At 46.6% G+C, this 19,487-nt stretch overlaps 1 protein-coding gene across 1 annotated transcript in view; it reads right to left on the reverse strand.

The window, feature by feature from the left end:
* LOC139386247 (mitogen-activated protein kinase kinase kinase 10-like) overlaps positions 1 to 18,734 on the reverse strand; it is a 31,556-nt gene extending 12,822 nt beyond the window's left edge. The window contains exon 1 of the mRNA XM_071131740.1: positions 16,332 to 18,734. Coding sequence (XP_070987841.1) covers positions 16,332 to 17,331 — 1,000 coding nt within the window. The 5' untranslated portion in view covers positions 17,332 to 18,734. The remainder of the gene's footprint in view (positions 1 to 16,331) is intronic.
* Positions 18,735 to 19,487: the final 753 nt, after the last annotated feature.

Raw genomic sequence — 19,487 nt, forward strand, 5'->3', positions numbered from 1 at the left:
TTTGGTGTGGGGTGACTTTAATGTGCAGGGTCATCAACCTCAGTTGTTATGGTAACCAGGGCAGAGGTCGTGCTCTGTCAGACAGGAAGCTAAGGAGCTGAGACTGAGATGGAGAGATGAGCCTGGGAGAACTAGGTAGATTTGACAACACAATTAGTAAACAGTGGCCTCACTGACCTGGACCTCCCTATGCTCCTCTTCCCCCTCCTACTCGGTCCTCATCCCTCCATTCCTCTCTCTCTTATCTTTCCATCCCCTCACTTTCTTTTCCTCAACCTCTCTTTCACTTCTAACTTCTTCCCCATCCCTTCCTGTCCTTAATACTAACAAGAAGCTCATGGCTGAGCTCTTTAATCACACCTTCATTAAGCCAAGATTCCTTGCCCGTCCAACACCTCCCAGCCCTTCTAATGCAACTAGCCCTGATGCTCCTCCCTCTTTTTCCCCTGCCCCGCTACAAAGTTTCTCCCTGCAGACGGTCACTGAGTCTGAGATGCTAAAGGAGCTCCTTAGACTTGACCCCCCAAAAAAGATTGCAGCCCCTATCATCGCCGAGCCTATCTCTCACCTTTGTAACCCGTGGCTCCTCTCTGGGGAGGTTCCCAGTGCTTGTAAGCCATCCACTGTGCATCCTTTATTTAAAGGGCGAGCTCAAGCTGATCCTAACTGTTATAGGCCAATTTCTATCTTGCCCTGTTTATCAAAAGTGTTGGAAAAATTGGAAATAATCAACTGACTGGCTTTCTTGATGTTTATAGTATTCTCTCTGGTATGCAATTTGGTTTCCACTCAGGTTATTGTCACACTCTGATCTGTTTCATCTGTCCTTGTAATTATCTCCACCCCCCTCCAGGTGTCGCCCATGTTCCCCATTATCCCCCGTGTATTTATACCTGTGTTCTCTGTTTGTCCGTTGCCAGTTTGTCTTGTTTTTCAGGTCAACCAGCGTTTTGTTCTCAGCTCCTGCTTTTCCCAGTCTCTCTTTTTCTCGCCCTCCTGGTTTTGACCCTTGCCTGTCTTGACTCTGAGCCCACCTGCCTGACCACTCTGCCTGAGCCTGCCTGTACCTTTGCCCCACCTCTGGATTGTTGACCTCTGCCTACCCTGACCCTGAGCCTGCCTGCCATCCGGTACAGTTGCCCCACCTCTGGTTTACTGACTCCTGCCTGCCTTTACCTGTCTATTGCCTGCCTCTGTTGGAATTTTAAACCATTGGCAATTCGACGTGTGATGCATCTGGGTCTTACCTTGATTCCTGATAGTTATGGATGTGTCACTGCAATCTTAAATGTCCTAAATAATGTCCCCATTGCCATTGATTCGAAGCAATATTGTGCTGCTATTTTTATTGACTCGGCCAAAGCTATTGACTTGGCCAAGACCATTCCATTCTTGTGGGTCGGCTAAGGAGTATTGGTATCTCTGAGGGTCTTTGGCCTGGTTTGCTAACTACCTCTCCCAAAGAGTGCAGTGTGTCAAGTCAGAACATCTGCTGTCTCAGCCACTGCCTGTCACCAAGGGAGTACGCCATGCTCTTCTCAATTTACATCAACAACATACACTAGATTACCAAAAATATGTGGAGACCTGCTCGTCGAACATCTCATTCCAAAATCATGGGAATTAGTATGGAGTTGGTTCCCCCTTGCTGCTTTAACAGCCTGCACTCTTCTGGGAATTCTTTCCAAGAGATGTTGTGACATTGCTGCGGGGACTTGCTTCCATTTAGCCACAAGAGCAATAATGAGGTCGGGCACTGATGTTGGGTGATTAGGCCCGGCTTGCAGTCGGCGTTCCAATTCATCCCAAAGGTGTTCAATGGGGTTGAGGTCAGGGCTCTGTGCAGGCCATCCAAGTTATTCCGATCTCGACAAACCATTTCTGTATGGACCTCGCTTTGTGCAAAGTTGGAAGCACATAATCTTCTAGACTGTCGTTGTATGCTGTAGGGTTAAGATTTCCCTTCACTGGAACTAAGGGGACTAGCCCGAACCATGAAAAACAGACCCAGACCATTATTCCTCCTCCACCAAACTTTACAGCTGGCACTATGCATTGGGGCAGAGAGCGTTCTCCTGGCATCCGCCAAACCCAGATTTGTCGATCGGACTGCCAGATGGAGAAGCGTGACTCGTCACTGCAGAGAACGCAACTTAGACTTGTGTGCGGCTGCTCGGCCATGGACATTCAATTTTTACTCACTACGCTCTTCAGCACTCGGTGGTCCCGTTCTGTGAGCTTGTGTGGCCTACCACTACGCGGCTGAGCTGTTGTTGCTCCTAGATGTTTCCAATGCACAATAACAGAACTTTGACCGGGGCAGCTCTCGCACGGTAGAAATTGGACGAACTGATTTGTTGGAAAGTTAGCATCCTGTGACGGTGCAGCATTGAAAGTCACTGAGCTCTGCTGTAAGGCCATTCTACTGCCAATGTTCGTCTATGGAGCTTGTATGGCTGTGTGCTCGATTTTTATACACCTGTCAGCAGCCGGTCTGGCTGGAATAGCCGAATCCACTAATTTTGTGTAGTATAGTGTAGTTCAGGAAGGACTCAACATTAGGACCCCCACCCCCACTCCCCCACCCCGACTGGTGTGATTAATACCTCGGAGGGTTTATAGCTTCAGGTAGTCACATCAAAGAAGTACTTGGGAGTATGGCTAGATGGTACACTGTCCTTCTCTCAGCACATATCCAAGCTGCAAGCTAAGGTGAAATCTAGACTTGGTTTCCTCTATCGTAATCTCTCCTCTTTCACCCCAGCTGCCACACTAACCCTGATTCAGATGACCATCCTACCCATGCTAGATTACGGAGAAGTAATTTAGAGAGAAGGTAGGTAAGGGTGCTCTCAAGCGGCTAGATGTTCTTTACCATTCGGCCATCAGATTTGCCACCAATGCTCCTCATAGGACACACTGCACTCTATACTCCTCTGTAAACTGCCTATCTCTGTATACCTGACACTAGACTAGGTTGTTGCTTTTTATAAAACCCTCTTAGGCATCACTCACCCCTATCTGAAATATCTACTGCAGCTCTCCTCCTCCACATACAACCCTCATCCTCCCGTTCTGCCAGTCACATTCTGTTAAAGGTCCCCAAAGCCCACACATCCCTGGGTTGCTTTTCAGTTCGCTGCAGCTCGCGACTGGAACGAGCTGCAAAAAACACTCGAACTGGACACTTTTATCTCCATCTCTACATTCGAGGACTCAATCATGGACACTCTTACTGACACTTGTGGCTGTTTAGCGTGATATATTGTTGTCTCTACCTTTTTGCCCTTTGTGCCGTTGTCTGTGCCTAACAATGTTTGTACCGTGTTGTGCCTCTGCCATGTTGTGTTGCTACTGTGTTGTTGTCATGTTGTGTTGCTACCATGCTGTGTTGTCATGTGTTGCTGCCACGTTGTGTTGTTGTCTTAGGTCTCTCTTTACGTAGTGTTGTGGTGTCTCTCTTGTCGTGATGTGTGTTTTGTCCTACATTTTTATTTTAATCCCAGCCCCTGTCCCCACAGGATGCCTTTTGCCTCTTGGTAGGCCTTCATTGTAACTAAGAATTTGTTCCTTGTGGACTTTCCTAGTTAAATACCGGTTTAATAAAAACAAAACAAATTAAAGTATTTCTCTTAGTTAATCTCTCCCGCTCCCTCTTTCCTTCCTCTCAGTCCCCCACCTCTCTCCCTCCGCCCCCCTCTCTCTCTCTACGCCTCTCACTCACTCCTTCTCATCTCCCTCTCTCTGTTTCTGTCCACAGAGGAACAGGTGTAGCCTGCAGGGTGGAACAGCTGTTGCCTCCAACGAATCAACCCCCCCCCCCCCCCTCCCCCCCCGCTACACAAAGACCCCAGCACCCCGGCATCCCTCCCAGCCCTCCACACACACAGACACCACTCTGATACCTGCTGGGTCCACTAGTCTAACAGGGCAGAGCACTATCCATCGCCGTCCTGCAGATTAAACAGCCCCTGCGATGAAGCTGCCCAGGCAGCGTGGCATGTTTCGACTGTCCTCCTCCTCCTCCTCACTAGGGACAGGACCTTATGACTGGAGTGTGTTCTGCCTGCAATTGCCCACCTCAGTTGAATTTCCAGACGGAAAAACATTCTTCAAGAAATAGGTTGCAAGATTTCCTCTGTGGGAATTTCTACATGGTGGCAAAAGGGATTTCTGAGAAGAGGGTTTTGGGCTGGCTAAAAGTTTAGGTGACAGACGTGGCTGTGAGCCAACCAGGTAGAATGATTGGCATGGCTGTGAGCCAATGTGAGAGTGCAAAGGGCTCTATTATCCTTCTACTCCAATAGAGGTCTTTGATACAGTCACTACCCCCGCCCCTCATGGCCAGTCTGTGGGACTCCGTTTCTACTTCACTGCAGATCACAGCCCTGCCAACCCCCCCCCATGTACCCACCCAGCCATCCCCTACTTATCCCCTTATCTCCATCCCTCGCTCCCCTGTGCCCCCTCCCATCTCTGTCTGCCATTCCAGCTGTCGCCTGCCTAGGATCAACTCAGACTACCCACACTGGGAAGATGAGATGGAAAGAAAGAAAGTGAGAGAGAGAGAGAGAGCAAGAGAGGGAGAGAAAGAGAGAGAGAGCAATGGGTATGGGTATGGGTATGGGAGGGAGAGTAAAGGTGACCACATGCTTACCATCTGAAACAGTTTGTGTATATAGAGTGCCAGTCAAAAGTTTGGACACACCTACTCATTCAAGTGTTTTTATTTATTTGGACTATTTTCTACATTGTAGACATCAAAACTATGAAATAACATGTATGGAATCATGTAGTAACCCAAAAAGGTGTTAAACCAATCAAACTATATTTTATATTTCAGATTCTTCAAAGTACCCACCCTTTGCCTTGACGACAGCATTGCACACTCTTTGCATTCTCTCAACCATTGAAGAATCCCTACTGTTGACTAATCCCTGACGAAGGGGCGTAGACTTCGGCCACTAAACTTCGGCTTGAGAAAAAAACACGAAAAAAAAACCCCGGAAAAAATAAACGGACAAAAATGTCCAAAAACGGTGTCATGAAACATGCACAAACGGTTTCGGGTGGGACGTAAGCAGATGCCTTTAAGGGAGAGGGACAGAAGGAAGGGACAGAGAGTCTGTGGAGAAATGGGGGAGAGGGGGTAGAGATAAGAAGGAAGGGACAGAGAGTCTGAGGAGAAATGGGGGAGAGGGGGTGGAGATAAGAAGGAAGGGACAGAGAGTCTGAGGAGAAATGGGGGAGAGGGGGTAGAGATAAGAAGGAAGGGACAGAGAGTCTGAGGAGAAATGGGGGAGAGGGGGTAGAGATAAGAAGGAAGGGACAGAGAGTCTGAGAAGAAATGGGGGAGAGGGGGTGGAGATAAGAAGGAAGGAAGGAGACAAGGAAGAGAGAAAAATGACAAGAGAGAGACAGGAATGAGGGCAAGGGCAGAGGGATGAGGATAAACTGGCAGACAAGGTGGCGGAGAAAGGAGGGCAAGGGCAAGATGGAGAGGAAAATGGAGCGAGATTGGTAGAGGATTAGTGGCATGACAAATAGAGAAGTGGAGTTGATGAAAAAACGAAGGGTGAAGGAGTGAAAGAGATGACTACTTTTTTTTTCATCGTGCTGGTAGGATATCTGGTAGGATATTCTTCATGTCTTGATGTCCATCTAGGTCTTTCTTTCTTTCGCACGTTCCTGTTCTGACACTCACCAAAGAGAAACCATACACCAGTCAAGAACACTAACCCATCTCACAAAACACTACACTGGGATACAAGTACAGTATGCAACACTGCTCTTAATTGTGCATGGCACCATAGCCGGCGCGTTCATGAAGCTAAGGGCAGCTTTCCCTAAAGTAAATTGAAATATTATATAGCCTTATATAGCCTAACTCCCGTCTATACAGAAATCAATTAAATCATTCAAAATAGGCTACTAAAGCATGATTTGGCCTCAGAGGATCATTGGCTTCTGTTGTGGATTGTTTTACATCTCATTGCCTACAGTCGGAAGGAAAGATAGCGTGCACAATTTGGGCAGCGTGCGAGGCAAATACAAAATATATGATTGTTGAATTGCGACTGTCAATGAAAAGTAGAGAGGCCCAGCCAAGCATATCGCAATATTTCAAAATGCAATGGCGGGGAAACTATAGTTTGGAAAGCAAATGGCTGTTGCAGTAAAGAAGACAATGAAAATACTTGAATCTGTGTTATAGTTGATCAAAATTCTCAACTTAATTGAGCTAAGAACAGTATATTATGTTATTGGTACCAGCGGAGAGCATCGGCCTTATCCCGGGTGAGTACACTGCGCACTGCGCATATTCATTCTTTATCATTGTTGGGTCGGTGTCAAGTTTGTTTTTGGACAATACTTTTTCTCCGGGCAGGACACAATACTTGTCTCCCATTCTCATAGGCCTATTATATTGATCTTTTTGTCAGTGTCAACAGAGTAGCGTGGGCTACCATGTCATTTATCGTATTTAAGAAAAGGTTCTGCTAATGTTTCTAGTTTTATAACGTGTAGTAGAATTGCATGAAATGTTGTTTATACATTTTTTTTGTTGAAATGTCCTGTACAAAGAAAGAAGAAACATATCTCATATAGCATATAGCCTTAGCCCACTCTATGCAATACTCGCTCAGCCATACACCGACCGGTCTTTTTTTTTAAATGTCCTGTGCAAAGAAAGAAGAAACATATCTCATATAGCATATAGCCTTAGCCCACTCTATGCAATACTCGCTCAGCCATACACCGACCGGTCTTTTTTTTGCGAACAGTGAGAGTTATATTATTAGCCTTAAATGATGATTATCGAATCTACTCATTACATTGCGAATAGTAGGCTATCTTACGTAAGTGTTTAAATGCGATGATGCGTGGAATGCTTCATTGTAAAGGTGCAGTTTTATGGTGAACATTTGCTTCCCTAAACTGGAAACACAAACGCCGGCCTATGTTTGATACTTTACAGGAAGCCAATAAATAACATCAGCATAATGGATGCTGCACCCACAGTATCGCAGCCAGAATTGCTGCACTTTGCCTGCTTGGATATGGAGGTTGTACTGAATCTGCTCGCATGTCATCGATACCCCTGGTTGGCTCCATTCGTATTAACCAGAGGCCATTTGGGCTCTAATCCTGAGCCGTGCAGTTGCACAGTTTCACCCTGGAGGCATTCACTTTGTCTCCACACAAATGCAGCTGCCAAATTCATGTGACCAGGCAGCCTGGTTCTCATAAAGGGTTGAGGTATTAAGTGAGACTGCTTTCCCCCCAGTATGTGGGGATTTGGTCATTTGAATTCGAGACATATTTCACTCCCCACCTCAAACATTTGGTAGTGAAATTGACATGGTTTTTACCGAAGAAAAGACATCTCTTAGCATTTGGCCGATCCATTTGACCCTTTTTGTTCTGTCTATTTGAGACACAAACCATCGACACCAGGAAATCCATCTAAATATTGCTGGACTGGGAGGCTAGTCTTAGATCCACCAGGCTCTGTAAAGCGAGCAGGTTCAACACACAAACACAGTCCAATGTTCATTTCACACAGTGACATTAGCCTTGATTTCTATAACAGCCCGTCTTTTTTTTATACCTATTGTAGGTCGGCACGTAGTTCTAGTTGTAGTTCTTTATCGCATCGTAGTGTATCCCTGTGAAGCCGTGTGTAGCTGCATCATGGAGTCAGTGCAGCAGTCGTCCCCTGCTTATGACCCCATGACCTTTCCGCAAACATGCACACAGACACGTTTCCGGGCCGGTAATACTATGTGATGTCCAGGGAAATCATAACCCATAGGATGTTAGCATTCTCCCTTGTTTTCAAAGAGCACGCCACAGTATAGCTCTCAGTGTGTCCTCTACTCTTCTGTGGTTGGTCAAGGAACCTGGCTCAGGGGGACACCCTGTGTCTCGCGCTGGTATAAAGGATTTGGAGACAGGCGCAAGAGTACACAATCGTTTTTTTATTTTTAAATACAGCCAATAACAAACACGTATACAAAAACCCTGGGCCGTACCCAAACAAAAGAGCGAGGGTAAACCTCGCTGAACGCCACGGAGGCGATATATAAAGCCCGCAGCATAACAGCTGCACCAACGCATAGGTGCTCACACCACCAACGGACATGGGAACGATAACCGACAAAAGACAGAGGGAACAGAGGGCACCTATATAACATACTAATCAGGGGAAATGGGAACCAGGAGTGTGCAATCAGACAAGACAGTCCGGGGTTGATGATAATGAATCCCGTTCAGGGAAGCCTAGAAAGTCGGTGACGTAGACCTCCAGGAACTGGTGAACAGAATGAGCAGCAGTACCGGGGGGGGGGATCCGTGACACAGTGCAAGGCCCCCTGTGTTGGGCCTCCCTTCTCTCAGTCCCCCCCCCCCCAGGTCCCTGGAGCCCTAGGCCCAGTGCAAGCCTGGCCAGCAACAATGCCCTTCTAACAGCAGTCGCCACACACAGCCTGGCCAATGTGCCTTGTGTCTGCTTCGTCTGTATGTGTGTGTGCGTGCACGCGTCTGTGTGCAGCGTGTGCTCTCTGTGGCTGTTGTCACGTGAGGCTGGCAGAGGTAGGCTGGGTGCCAATGTTGCCCTGTTAACTGGGTTCTGTACAGTATGTACAGTATGTCACCATTCTGGGAATGTCAGGAATGCAGGGAAATTAGTCACTAGGATGAACCTGAATACATGTCAAATTCCTCAAATCAGTGAATAAGTGGAAACTAGAGAAGTTCATGGGGTTGGGATACTGTGTAGTGTGACCTGTGTCCTCATTAGTTTACTGGTAGCCATTGGCCTCATCTCTTATCTGTTCATTGACTTGTGTAGACAGTACCAGTGTGTGTGTGTGTGTGTGTGTGTGTGTGTGTGTGTGTGTGTGTGTGTGTGTGTGCTTGCGCGTGTGCGTTTCTGCAATCTGACTGACCATTGATCGGTGTCATTTCAGACACACTGAGCTATTCTGCTTTCCCCTGCTATCCCTCTCCCCCTCTCTTTCTTTCTCCCTCTATATCCCTCTTTATCCTCCCCCCTCTCTATGCCTCTATCCCTCTCTCTTTCCCCCTCTACCTCTCTATCCCTCTCTTCCCCTCTCCATGCCTCCATCCCTCTCCCCCTTTCTCACTGTGGGCACTTTCATCATGTTTATCAATTCAGGGGGTCTAACTGAGCTTAACAGACAGGGAATACAAACATCTGTTTGCAGTGTGCCCCTGTTCTCACGGTGCCTCTGCTGAGTCCAAGGCCTTTCTGGGAGCCAAACACAGAAGTAAGACAGACAATACTGACACTACTACTCACAGGATTGGCCTCATTTGACCTGATTGGAGACTATTCGTTCGTTCTCTTTGCGACCAATTACTATGTTAAACGAATTGATTGGTGAGGTGTTGATTGGTGAGGTGTTTTGGTTGGGAACATACAGATGTGTGGAGTAGGAAGAGCGGCACAAGAGGAACTGTATGATGTTGAGTCCTCTTAGTCTGTGGAACACTCTGACCGTGTCTCCAACTGAGCCCATCCCTCTACCGCTCCCTCCCTCCACCACCCCCTCCCCCAACCTAGCCCGCAGGGCCCACTCTGCAGCAAGCGCATTCCTTCTCCTTTTCTCTACCCATCCATCCCTCCGTCCTGTCATTCAAGGTCTACAGTCGACCTCACTCCCTCCATCTCTCTGTGTCGTCCGTCCTCTCCGCGCCCCCTCCCCCCGCGGTGACTCCTGTCATTGTGAGCCCAGCTCTGTCTTGGCTTGTTGTGTGAGAATGGGGTCATTGTTGCTGCACTACCAGTGAGTATTTCCTGCCCTAGCTAGCGAGCACCACCGTGTCCCTCTGTCCCACATCCATACACACACATATATAGCGCATTCGTGAAACTATTCAGAACCCTTGACTTTTTCCACATTTTGTTACGTGACAGCCTTATTCTAAAATGTATTCAATATTTGAATGCCCAATAATGAAAACAGGTTTTTAGACATTTTGGGGAAATTCAAAAAAAAGAAAAGAAAAACAGATACCTTATTTACATAAGTATTCAGAGCCTTTGCTATGAGACTCAAAATTTAGCTCAGGTGCATCCTGTTTCCATTGATCATCCTTGAAATGTTTCTACAAACTGATTAGAGTCCACCTGTGGTAAATTCTATTGATTGAACATGATTTGGAAAGGCACACACAGTTGACGGTGCATGTCGAGGCACAGATCTGGGGAAGGGTACCAAAAAAATCCTGCAGCATTGAAGGTCCCCAAGAACACAGAGGCCTCCATCATTGTTAAATGGAAGAAGTTTGAAACAACCAAGACTCTTCCAAGAGCTGGCCGCCCAGCCAAACTGAGCAATCGGGGGGAAAGGGCCTTAGTCAGGGAAGTGACCAAGAAACCAATGGTCACTCTGACAGAGCTCCAGAGTTCCTCTTTGGAGATGTTAGAGCCTTCCAGAAGGACAACCATCTCTGCAACACTCCACCAATCCGGCCTTTATGGTAGAGTGGCCAGACGGAAGACACTCCTCAGCAAAAGGCACATGACAGCCCGCTTGAAGTTTGCCAAAAGCCACCTAAAGAACTCTCAGATCATGAGAAACAAGATTGTCTGGTCTGATGAAAACAAGATTGAACTCTTTAGCCTGAACGCAAAACATCACGCCTGGAGGAAACCAGGCATTGCTCATCACCTGGCCAATACCATCCCTACGGTGAAGCATGGTGGTGGCAGCATCACGCTGTGGGGATGTTTTTCAGTGGCAGGGACTGGGAGACTAGTCAGGATCGAGGGAAAGATGAAAGAAGGAAAGTACAGAGAGATCCTTGATGAAAACCTTCTTCAGAGCGCTCAGGACCTCAGACTGGGGCAAAGGCTCACCTTCCAACAGGACATCGACCCTAAGCACAAAGCCAAGACAACGCAAGTGGCTTCGGGACACGTCTCTGAATGTCCTTGAGTGGCCCAGCCAGAGCCCGGACTTGAACATCTCTGGAGAGACCTGAAAATAGCTATGCAGTGACGCTCCCCATCCAACCTGGCAGAGCTTGAGAGAATTTGCACAGAAGAATGGGAGAAACTCCCCAAATACAAGTGTGCCAAGCTTGTAGCGTCATACCCAAGAAGACTCAAGGCTGTAATCGCTGCCAAAGGTGCTTCAACAAAGTACCGAGTAAAGGGTCTGAATGCTTATGTAATGTGATATTTCCATTTTTGCTTTGTCATTACGGGATATTGTGTGTAGATTGATGAGGATGTAAAAAAAAAATAATAATTTAGAAGAAGGCTGTAACAATAACAAAATATAACAATAACAAACAACAATAACAAAATGTAACAATAACAAAAATGTGGAAAAAGTGAACGGGTCTGAGTAATTCCCGAAAGCACTGCATATGCAACTGCGTACACACACGCACGCATGTAACACATACAAAGACGTGCATGCACAAACACACTACTCTCAGTGATAAATTCAAGGAGGGGAGGATGCATTGTCGAAAGCATTCAAACAGGGCCCTTGATTGATTCATTCATTGATTGAATCAGGTGCCGTAGTGCTGGCCAGTATTTTCCTACTGCTGCCACGAAGAGGAATCAAGTCGGTCTGTGACGGCTCTTCTAGCAGCAACACCCCTCTTTCGGAGTGTGGGAAAGAAGCCAGACAGACAGGCTACTCCGAACGCTAATCCTTTTCTAAACAAACACACATTTAAACTCTTTTCAATGGCATGCTATGCACTAATCCGATAAATAGCAATTATGGGAACGTGTATTCAAATCATAATTGAAGGATACCTATATGTAAGATGAGGATACTCAATATTTCAGTCCAACTCACACCATCTAACCAAATAATATCCAAGTTACTAGTTCCTGTAATTGATGCTGAATTATCCCGTGGTTGGAAAAAGAATATTACAGACTGGACAGGCCAGCTTGCAGACACAAGGCCCCACTATTCAGATGACTGTTAACTTGCTTTCCATTTGAAGTGACGGCACTCAAAAGAGCAGCAGGTAACGTCAACCCCTCCCCCCCCACCCCCCGTCCCCCCACCTCCATCTTTTTGAAGCCTATATGCAGCATAATAGCCTATTGTTCAGTATCTTAATGCTCAAACAGCTGTCACAGAAACTCCCAACCAAGGCTACAAATGTGGTTTTTAATGGTATTTTCTTGGTTCCTTTCCTTCATATCGACTCGTCCATAAAAGGACTTGATGTGGGTGAATCCTCAGATATGGATATCAATCCAGTCCTCTTACCTATCAGTGGTCATCTAGGAAACGGGGTCATGGGACAGTAAGACCATTGGGACACAGTCATGTAGGTTATATAACATATCTACCTCTGCAGTATAGAGGGGTCGATCTGACTCATGGGTGTCCATAGAACTAGAATCTATAAAAAGGACTTGGAACCTCTAACTCTAAGTTTACATACACCTTAGCCAAATACATTTAAACTCAGCTTTTCACAATTCCTGACTTTTATTCCAAGTTAAAATTCCCTGTCTTAGGCCAGTTAGAATCACCACGTTATTTTAAGAATGTGAAATGTCAAAATAATAGTAGAGAGAGTGATTTATTTCAGCTTTTATTTCTTTCATCACATTCCCAGTGGGTCAGAAGTTTACAAACACTCAATTAGCATTTATTAGCATTGCGTTTAAATGGTTTAACATGGGTCAAACGTTTCAGGTAGTCTTCCGCAAGCTTCCCACAATAAGTTGGGTGAATTGTGGTCCATTCCTCCTGACAGAGCTGGTGTAACTGAGTCAGGTTTGTAGGCCTTCTTGCTCGCACACGCTTTTTCAGTTATTTTCTATGGGATTGAGGTCAGGGTTTTGTGATGTCCACTCCAATACCTTGACTTTGTTGTCCTTAAGCCATTTTGTCACAACTTTGGAAGTATGCTTGGGGTCATTGTCCATTTGGAAGACCCATTTGCGACCAAGCTTTAACTTCCTGACTGATGTCTCGAGATGTTGCTTCAATTTATCCACAAAATTGTCCTGTCTCATGATGCCATCTATTTTGTGAAGTGCACCAGTCCCTCCTGCAGCAAAGCACCCCCACAACATGATGCTGCCACTACCTTGCTTCACTGTTGGAATGGTGTTCTTCGGCTTGCAAGCCTCCCCCTTTTTCCTCCAAACATATCGATGGTCATTATGGCCAAACAGTTCTATTTTTGTTTCATCAGACCAGAGGACATTTCTCCAAAAAGTACGATCTTAGTCCCCATGTGCAGTTGCAAACTGTAGTCTAGCTTTTTTTATGGCGGTTTTTGAGCAGTGGCTTCTTCCTTGCTGAGCGGCCTTTCAGGTTATGTCGATATAGGACTAGTTTTACTGTTTCCTCCAGCATCTTCACAAGGTCCTTTGCTGTTGTTCTGGGATTGATTTGCACTTTTCACAACAAAGTACGTTCATCTCTAGGAGACAGAACGCGTCTCCTTCCTAAGCGGTATGACGGCTGCGTGGTCCCATGGTGTTTATACTTGCGTACTATAGTTTGTACAGATGAACGTGGTATCTTCAGGCGTTTGGAAATTGCTCCCAAGGATGAACCAGACATGTGGAGGTCTACAATTGTTTTTCTGAGGTCTTGGCTGATTTCTTTTGATTTTCCCATGATGTCAAACAAAAAGGCACTGAGTTTGAAGGTAGGCCTTGAAATACATCCACAGGTACACCTCCAATTGACTCAAATTATGTTAATTAGCCCATCAGAAGCTTCTAAAGCCATGACATAATTTTCTGGAATTTTCCAAGCTGTTTTAAGGCACAGTCAACTTAGTGTATGTAAACTTCTGACCCACTGGAATTGTGATACAGTGACTTATAAGTGAAATAATCTGTCTGTAAACAATTGTTGGAAAAATGAGTTGTGTCATGCACAAAGTAGATGTCCTAACCGACTTGCCAAAACTATAGTTGTTAACAAGAAATGTGTGGAGTGGTTGAAAATTGAGTTTTAATGACTCCAAATTAAGTGTATGTGAACTTCCGACTTCAACTGTAGATTCTGTCTCTATGTGTGATACAGTAGACAGGTGATCAGTGGAAAAGTATTTTGGTACCTAATGCTGAGTCATGTCCATATAATGTACAACTCAGTGCAGCGGCTGCAGACACGTTAGCCATCACGGGGTAGAGTTTTCAAGACCTCTTTCTGAACACCCATTATCTAGGGTGGGTTGGATTTCAACTTGATCAAATCACCTGATCAATGAGGTTTTGAATTGAATGGCTATCAACTAGAGCCATGTTTTTGAGAAATGTGTTATTAATGACGCGATTGTTCACATGACCATATTCTTAGGGCTTCTCTGAGTCAGCCTGTGCTTATAAAACTGTTGTAACAATTATATTCAGATTTATTTTAGATTTTGCTGCTAAATAATATGGCCCAAGGAGGATTGGGCACCACTGAGAGAGTGGGCTGATTCTGGATCCGTGTGACAGGTATGGCTAAATGGAACAAGGGACAGAGACCTGCCAACCCACAAACACCGCTGTCACATCACTCTAAGGAGGTCACCGTAATCAGATTATCCCGGTTAGACAGTCAGGCTCACTACTCTAGCCTCAGCCAGGCAAACAACAACACAGAGAGAAAGGCAGAAGCACATACACATACACACACTACAAATTCGGTGAGTGTGTAGAGGAGAGGTTGGCAGGCCAGCGAGGGTGGTGGAGAAGAAACAGAGGAGAAGCTGCGGTTGCCTAAAGCTTCTCCGTAAACCGCAGTGATGCCAAACGGGCGGCGGTTTGAAGAGGATATCTGAGACCTGTACACTTGGACAATGAGCTGAGGTGTAACCCTAAACTAAGACGAACCTCTGTTTATCCCCCTCGCTCTCTATCCCTCTCCTTCTACCTCCCCAATCTCTCTCACCTTCTATCTCTCTATCTTTCTTCTCCCTCTCTGTCCCTCTCTTTCCTCCCTCGTCTTTGTGACCTTTCCTCTCTCCCCATCTCTTTTGCTTCCTTCTCTCTGTTCCTTTGCTTCCTCCTCTCTCTTCATCTCTCTCACCCACCCTCCGGGCTTCAATATAAGCATTCCTCTTTAAGTCATCGGCTGATCACATACTTGAATACTTTGTTTGTTTTCAATGGGAACGTTTTCAATGGGAACGTTTTCAATTGTTTTCAGTGGGACGCGTCCTCCATAGAGGAAGGAGACGGCTTGACAGATGGAGACACTCCTTTGAAATCATCTTTTCACACGGAAGAATTATAAGTGAAGGAATTGACATTTGTGCAGAGAGGCTGACAGCTGGATGACTCAACACAGCCCAGTGTCGTGAAGGAAGTTCTGCGCGGTTGTTCAAGGCTTCACTGTCCAATCTGATCCCTATCGTTACGGTTACTGAGGGCGAGGCGGCCTCTGATATGGCGGCTCTCGCTACATCGCAGCTTCACAAACCAGAGAGCGATTAGGAACATTTTGTAAGATCTGTGAGCAGGGTGTCTTTAAGCTACAGATACTCCAGATCGCTCTGCCTCTCTCCTTCAAAAAGCCCTGTACTCAGCATCCTGTACCCTCAACTCGTATCTCTACACCCCATCCCCCATGCTAACGTCCCACACAGACAGACACACTCACACACACACACAAACACAGTGTATATACCCCCCCCCCCCCTTACACCAACATCTGCAACTGCGTCTTTAAACAGTAAGTAGCACAAAGGACCAGAAATAGCTTGGCGAGCTGCAGAGCAGAACTGCTCTCCTTGAGGAGGGGTGGTAGAAAGAGGAGGATGAGAAGAGAGGATCGGAGGAGGAGGGGAGAAGGGAAAGATGGCAGAGAGAGCCAGCTCTCCAGGGCTGATCTTACCCTGTCATTCTCAACTCAACTGCCTGTGTGTCAACCAGAACACTCCTATTTCATTTCATCCACACGACACTTGAATGAACCCATCAACACACAGGTTCACAGTACGTACAGTACTGCACATTCTGTAAGTGTCCACTCATCCATCCTCTGTTAAATGGATTTCATATACTATACTTCCCTTAACCGGAGACTGGGACTAAAACAGGCTTGAATACAGTCTGTCTACGACCTATATGTGTCTTTGACCAATCAAATGTGTATGCATGGCTGATTCAACATGCAAATAAACCAAAGGAAAGAATGAACGTATTCCCATTCTGAGTGTGATTTGCCCCCAAATGTTTTATATTTGACATGAAATAGAAAAGGACTCATTTGGAGCGAATGGGTCAGAAATGAAATTTTTGAGATAGCAGCAGACACACTGTGGTATGTATGAGTGGAGTGGGAGACGAGTGTTGGCATACTCACTGTTGCTAGACTTGAGGTCTCTGTGTATAACCGGTACAAAGGTCTGATTGTGCAGGTAGTCCATCCCTGTGGCGATCTGCACGGCCCAGTTCACCAGCACCCTGGGGGGTACCTTCTTCCCAGCTAGGGCTCTGTTCAGGGCCCCCCCGCGGGCGTACTCCATCACCAGGCAGAGGTTGGGCTCTCGTAGGCACACCCCTATCAGGTTGATGATGTTGGGGTGTCTGAGCATCCAGAAAAGCCTGGCCTCTTGTCGTACGCTTTCAGCTGTGGCGCTGATGTCCTCGTCAGGGTCCTGCCTGGCAGCTTTAACTGCCACCTCCTCCCCTTGCCACATCCCCCTATACACCTTCCCAAACCCCCCTGCCCCAATCACCTCCTCCAGCACCAGCTCCGTGAAGTCAATCTCCAGGGGGCACCCCTCAGGCACCCCACCCGCCACCAGCCCTCCTGGGGTTAGCTGCGGGTAGCTGCCGGCGTCCCTCCGAGTAACGTAGTTGCATGGGAAGATGCCCACCTTGTCCTGGATCTTGCCCGTCCACCAGCCCTCGTCCCCGGACACTTTGGAGTCCTTGGAGAGGACCTCCAGGAGGTCCCCGCGCCGCAGGGTCAGCTCCTCGTCTGCCGTGGCCTCGTAGTCAAACACGGCCGTCCAGTAGGGGTTGGAGGTGGTAGAGCCGCCCTGGTGGCCAGGGTGGGAGTCTGAAGAACCAGAGGAGGAGTTCCAGCTGCTGCCATTCTCAGCCTGGACAGCTGTAGCAGCACACACTGGGGGAGCAGGGGTCATATGTGGGGGCATGGAGGAGAGAGGGGGGCCATAAGGGGGGCCAAGGGGACCAACGAGCATGAGGCCAGGGGGAGGAGGGTCGCAGCAGCCCCCACAGCTGGCGCAGGGCAGTGGGGCTGCTGTGCTGCTCGCTCTGGCATATGGGTCCATGGCTGCTCGGCTGCTGGTCAGCGGTGTGGGCCTGCCCTCTGTCAACTCACGCACAAAATCCATGCAGGGCCCATCAGCCGAATCCAGGCCTCCTTAACCAGAGGAGAGACAGATCAGTGGACAGGCAGGCCAAAGCTCCACTGTCCCATCACTGTCCCCGTTTACTGGGGTAGTTCCAGTTCCTGTCACCAATCATGTGTGTGTAGCAGTCTGTACTACCATGTATAATGCAGTGTGTATTTAACATGTATTTCTACAACAGGTTCTCTCTGGGGTGTGTTTCTAAAGGGGAAAAAAGCAATCGGGGCAGAACCATGGTCATCCCTGAGAGAGGCTACTGTTTATTCTTCAATGGTATGGTCTAGAAAGCTACCAGAGAGTCAAGGCTGGCCTGGGAAAACCCCAAAGTGGACCCTCTTCATTACTGTGAGATGAGGTCCTTGTGGGTGGTACAGCTTTGCGCTGCTCGGGAGAGCATGGTCGGGATCTGAACACGGGTCTCTGTAACGTCCCACACTGCTTTTACAACTAGGGTATCTCTGAGCATCTATTGCTATTTCATATTAGACTACTGATTGTATTTACTGTCTCCCTCGCAAGATTCAGCAAGCGCCGGATAGTCTGAGTGGGCCACAACAGTTGCGTTTATTATGGCGTCTTACCATTTTTAGTTCCTTACATTTTTGCCCTAATGAGTAACAAGACATAGCCAACGCTGCACTTCATGTCGCCTCATTGAGGACAGATCCTGACTCAGCGATTTAAAGAGGCTAGCTCCTCTCTCCTTGAAGATTATAAGAGGCCAACGACAGCGAGGAAGCTACACGACAACTGAAGGAGATCGCACATCTGAATAGGCTATTTGTGGATCAATTTGCACCACATGTAACAAAACATTCTGATTCTAAATAGTATCATCTGTATAGTTTAACATCCTCTGAGCAAGGATCGTTGTTGTTTCCAAACAAGCACAGAGTAGAAGAAGATCGCTTGTCTGACATCTCGTTATTACATGGTCATTGGCTTTTTGACAGCGATGAATTACAGCAATTTGTCTTGACCTCGCATTTTGTTGAAATATCGATTGAAATATTTCCCTACTTTGATGCTGCCTCTTCTAGATCACGTAGGCCTACACCGATAAACGTATAAGCCAGTTTAATGTCCTTAAATAGCGTACTCGTCCATTTTTAGACGGGGAATTACGGCGGACAGCAGTCAGGCAAAGACAATTGAGTGCCTGTACATTTAGCATCTTTGTAGTCAGCGCACATCAATGATTGATCGTTCGTCTTGTTACATTGTCCGGCCTAAGTTCTGCGCACGGTAATGTTTCAATAAACGCGATACACTGAGCCGATACGAACGCGCAGAGAGTCCAGAGACACAGACACCATTGGCACAGCACGGTCTGTTTTTGCCATTATTATCTAACCTTTATTTTGTAGGCTACAAGACGATGCTCATTCAAAACATCTGATACATTTGATACATTTGAAAGCCATAAGCAATAGCCTTGTCTACTTATACGATGTTGCACATTTCAGTTATTTGTGATCAAAGATCCCGCACCTGCTGGCTCTACGGAATATGTTTCAGTGCTTCTCGACACCTTCACACGCTAGGTTAGAGAACGAAATAGCCTACCATAACAATAAATGATGGGTTTTGTGAAGGCATCACGCTGTAATTCCAATTGCAAATAGTTGTGTATCTGTTGACGTGTTTCAAATAAGGCGATTAATCCTCTACGGTAACGTGTTTTCTTTGGCTATGATAGACAGATGCACCATCTTCGAGGCATTTATAATAATAATAATAATAATAATGTAACAGGCCTAATAAAAGCCTAATACTCCCTTTTAGTGCCAAATATAATTAGAATCCAGTCTTTATGTGTATATTGCATCTTGTCTTCTGGTTCAAATAAACCAACTATTAAATATTCAAATATTTACGGGAAAAAAGCCTGGACACCGTGCATCACAACATCCATTGACATTGTCGCATGGGCGTGTGATCGCATCCAAATATCCACCATCAGATTCCATAATCCAATTCCACAAAATGAATAGTCTTGGAGTCCTTACTCATCTGAGTCAGTCGGGTGGCCAGTTGTCCTTCACAATCAAATCGCTTTTTTCTCCAAAAGACGTGCCATTTCTAGATGCAGCTGTCAGTATCTAGGCTGACTTTGTGTCCAAATACACCGGCTGGAC

This window comes from Oncorhynchus clarkii, chromosome 27 (assembly GCF_045791955.1).
Source record: "Oncorhynchus clarkii lewisi isolate Uvic-CL-2024 chromosome 27, UVic_Ocla_1.0, whole genome shotgun sequence".
Taxonomy (NCBI): Eukaryota; Metazoa; Chordata; class Actinopteri; order Salmoniformes; family Salmonidae; genus Oncorhynchus; species Oncorhynchus clarkii.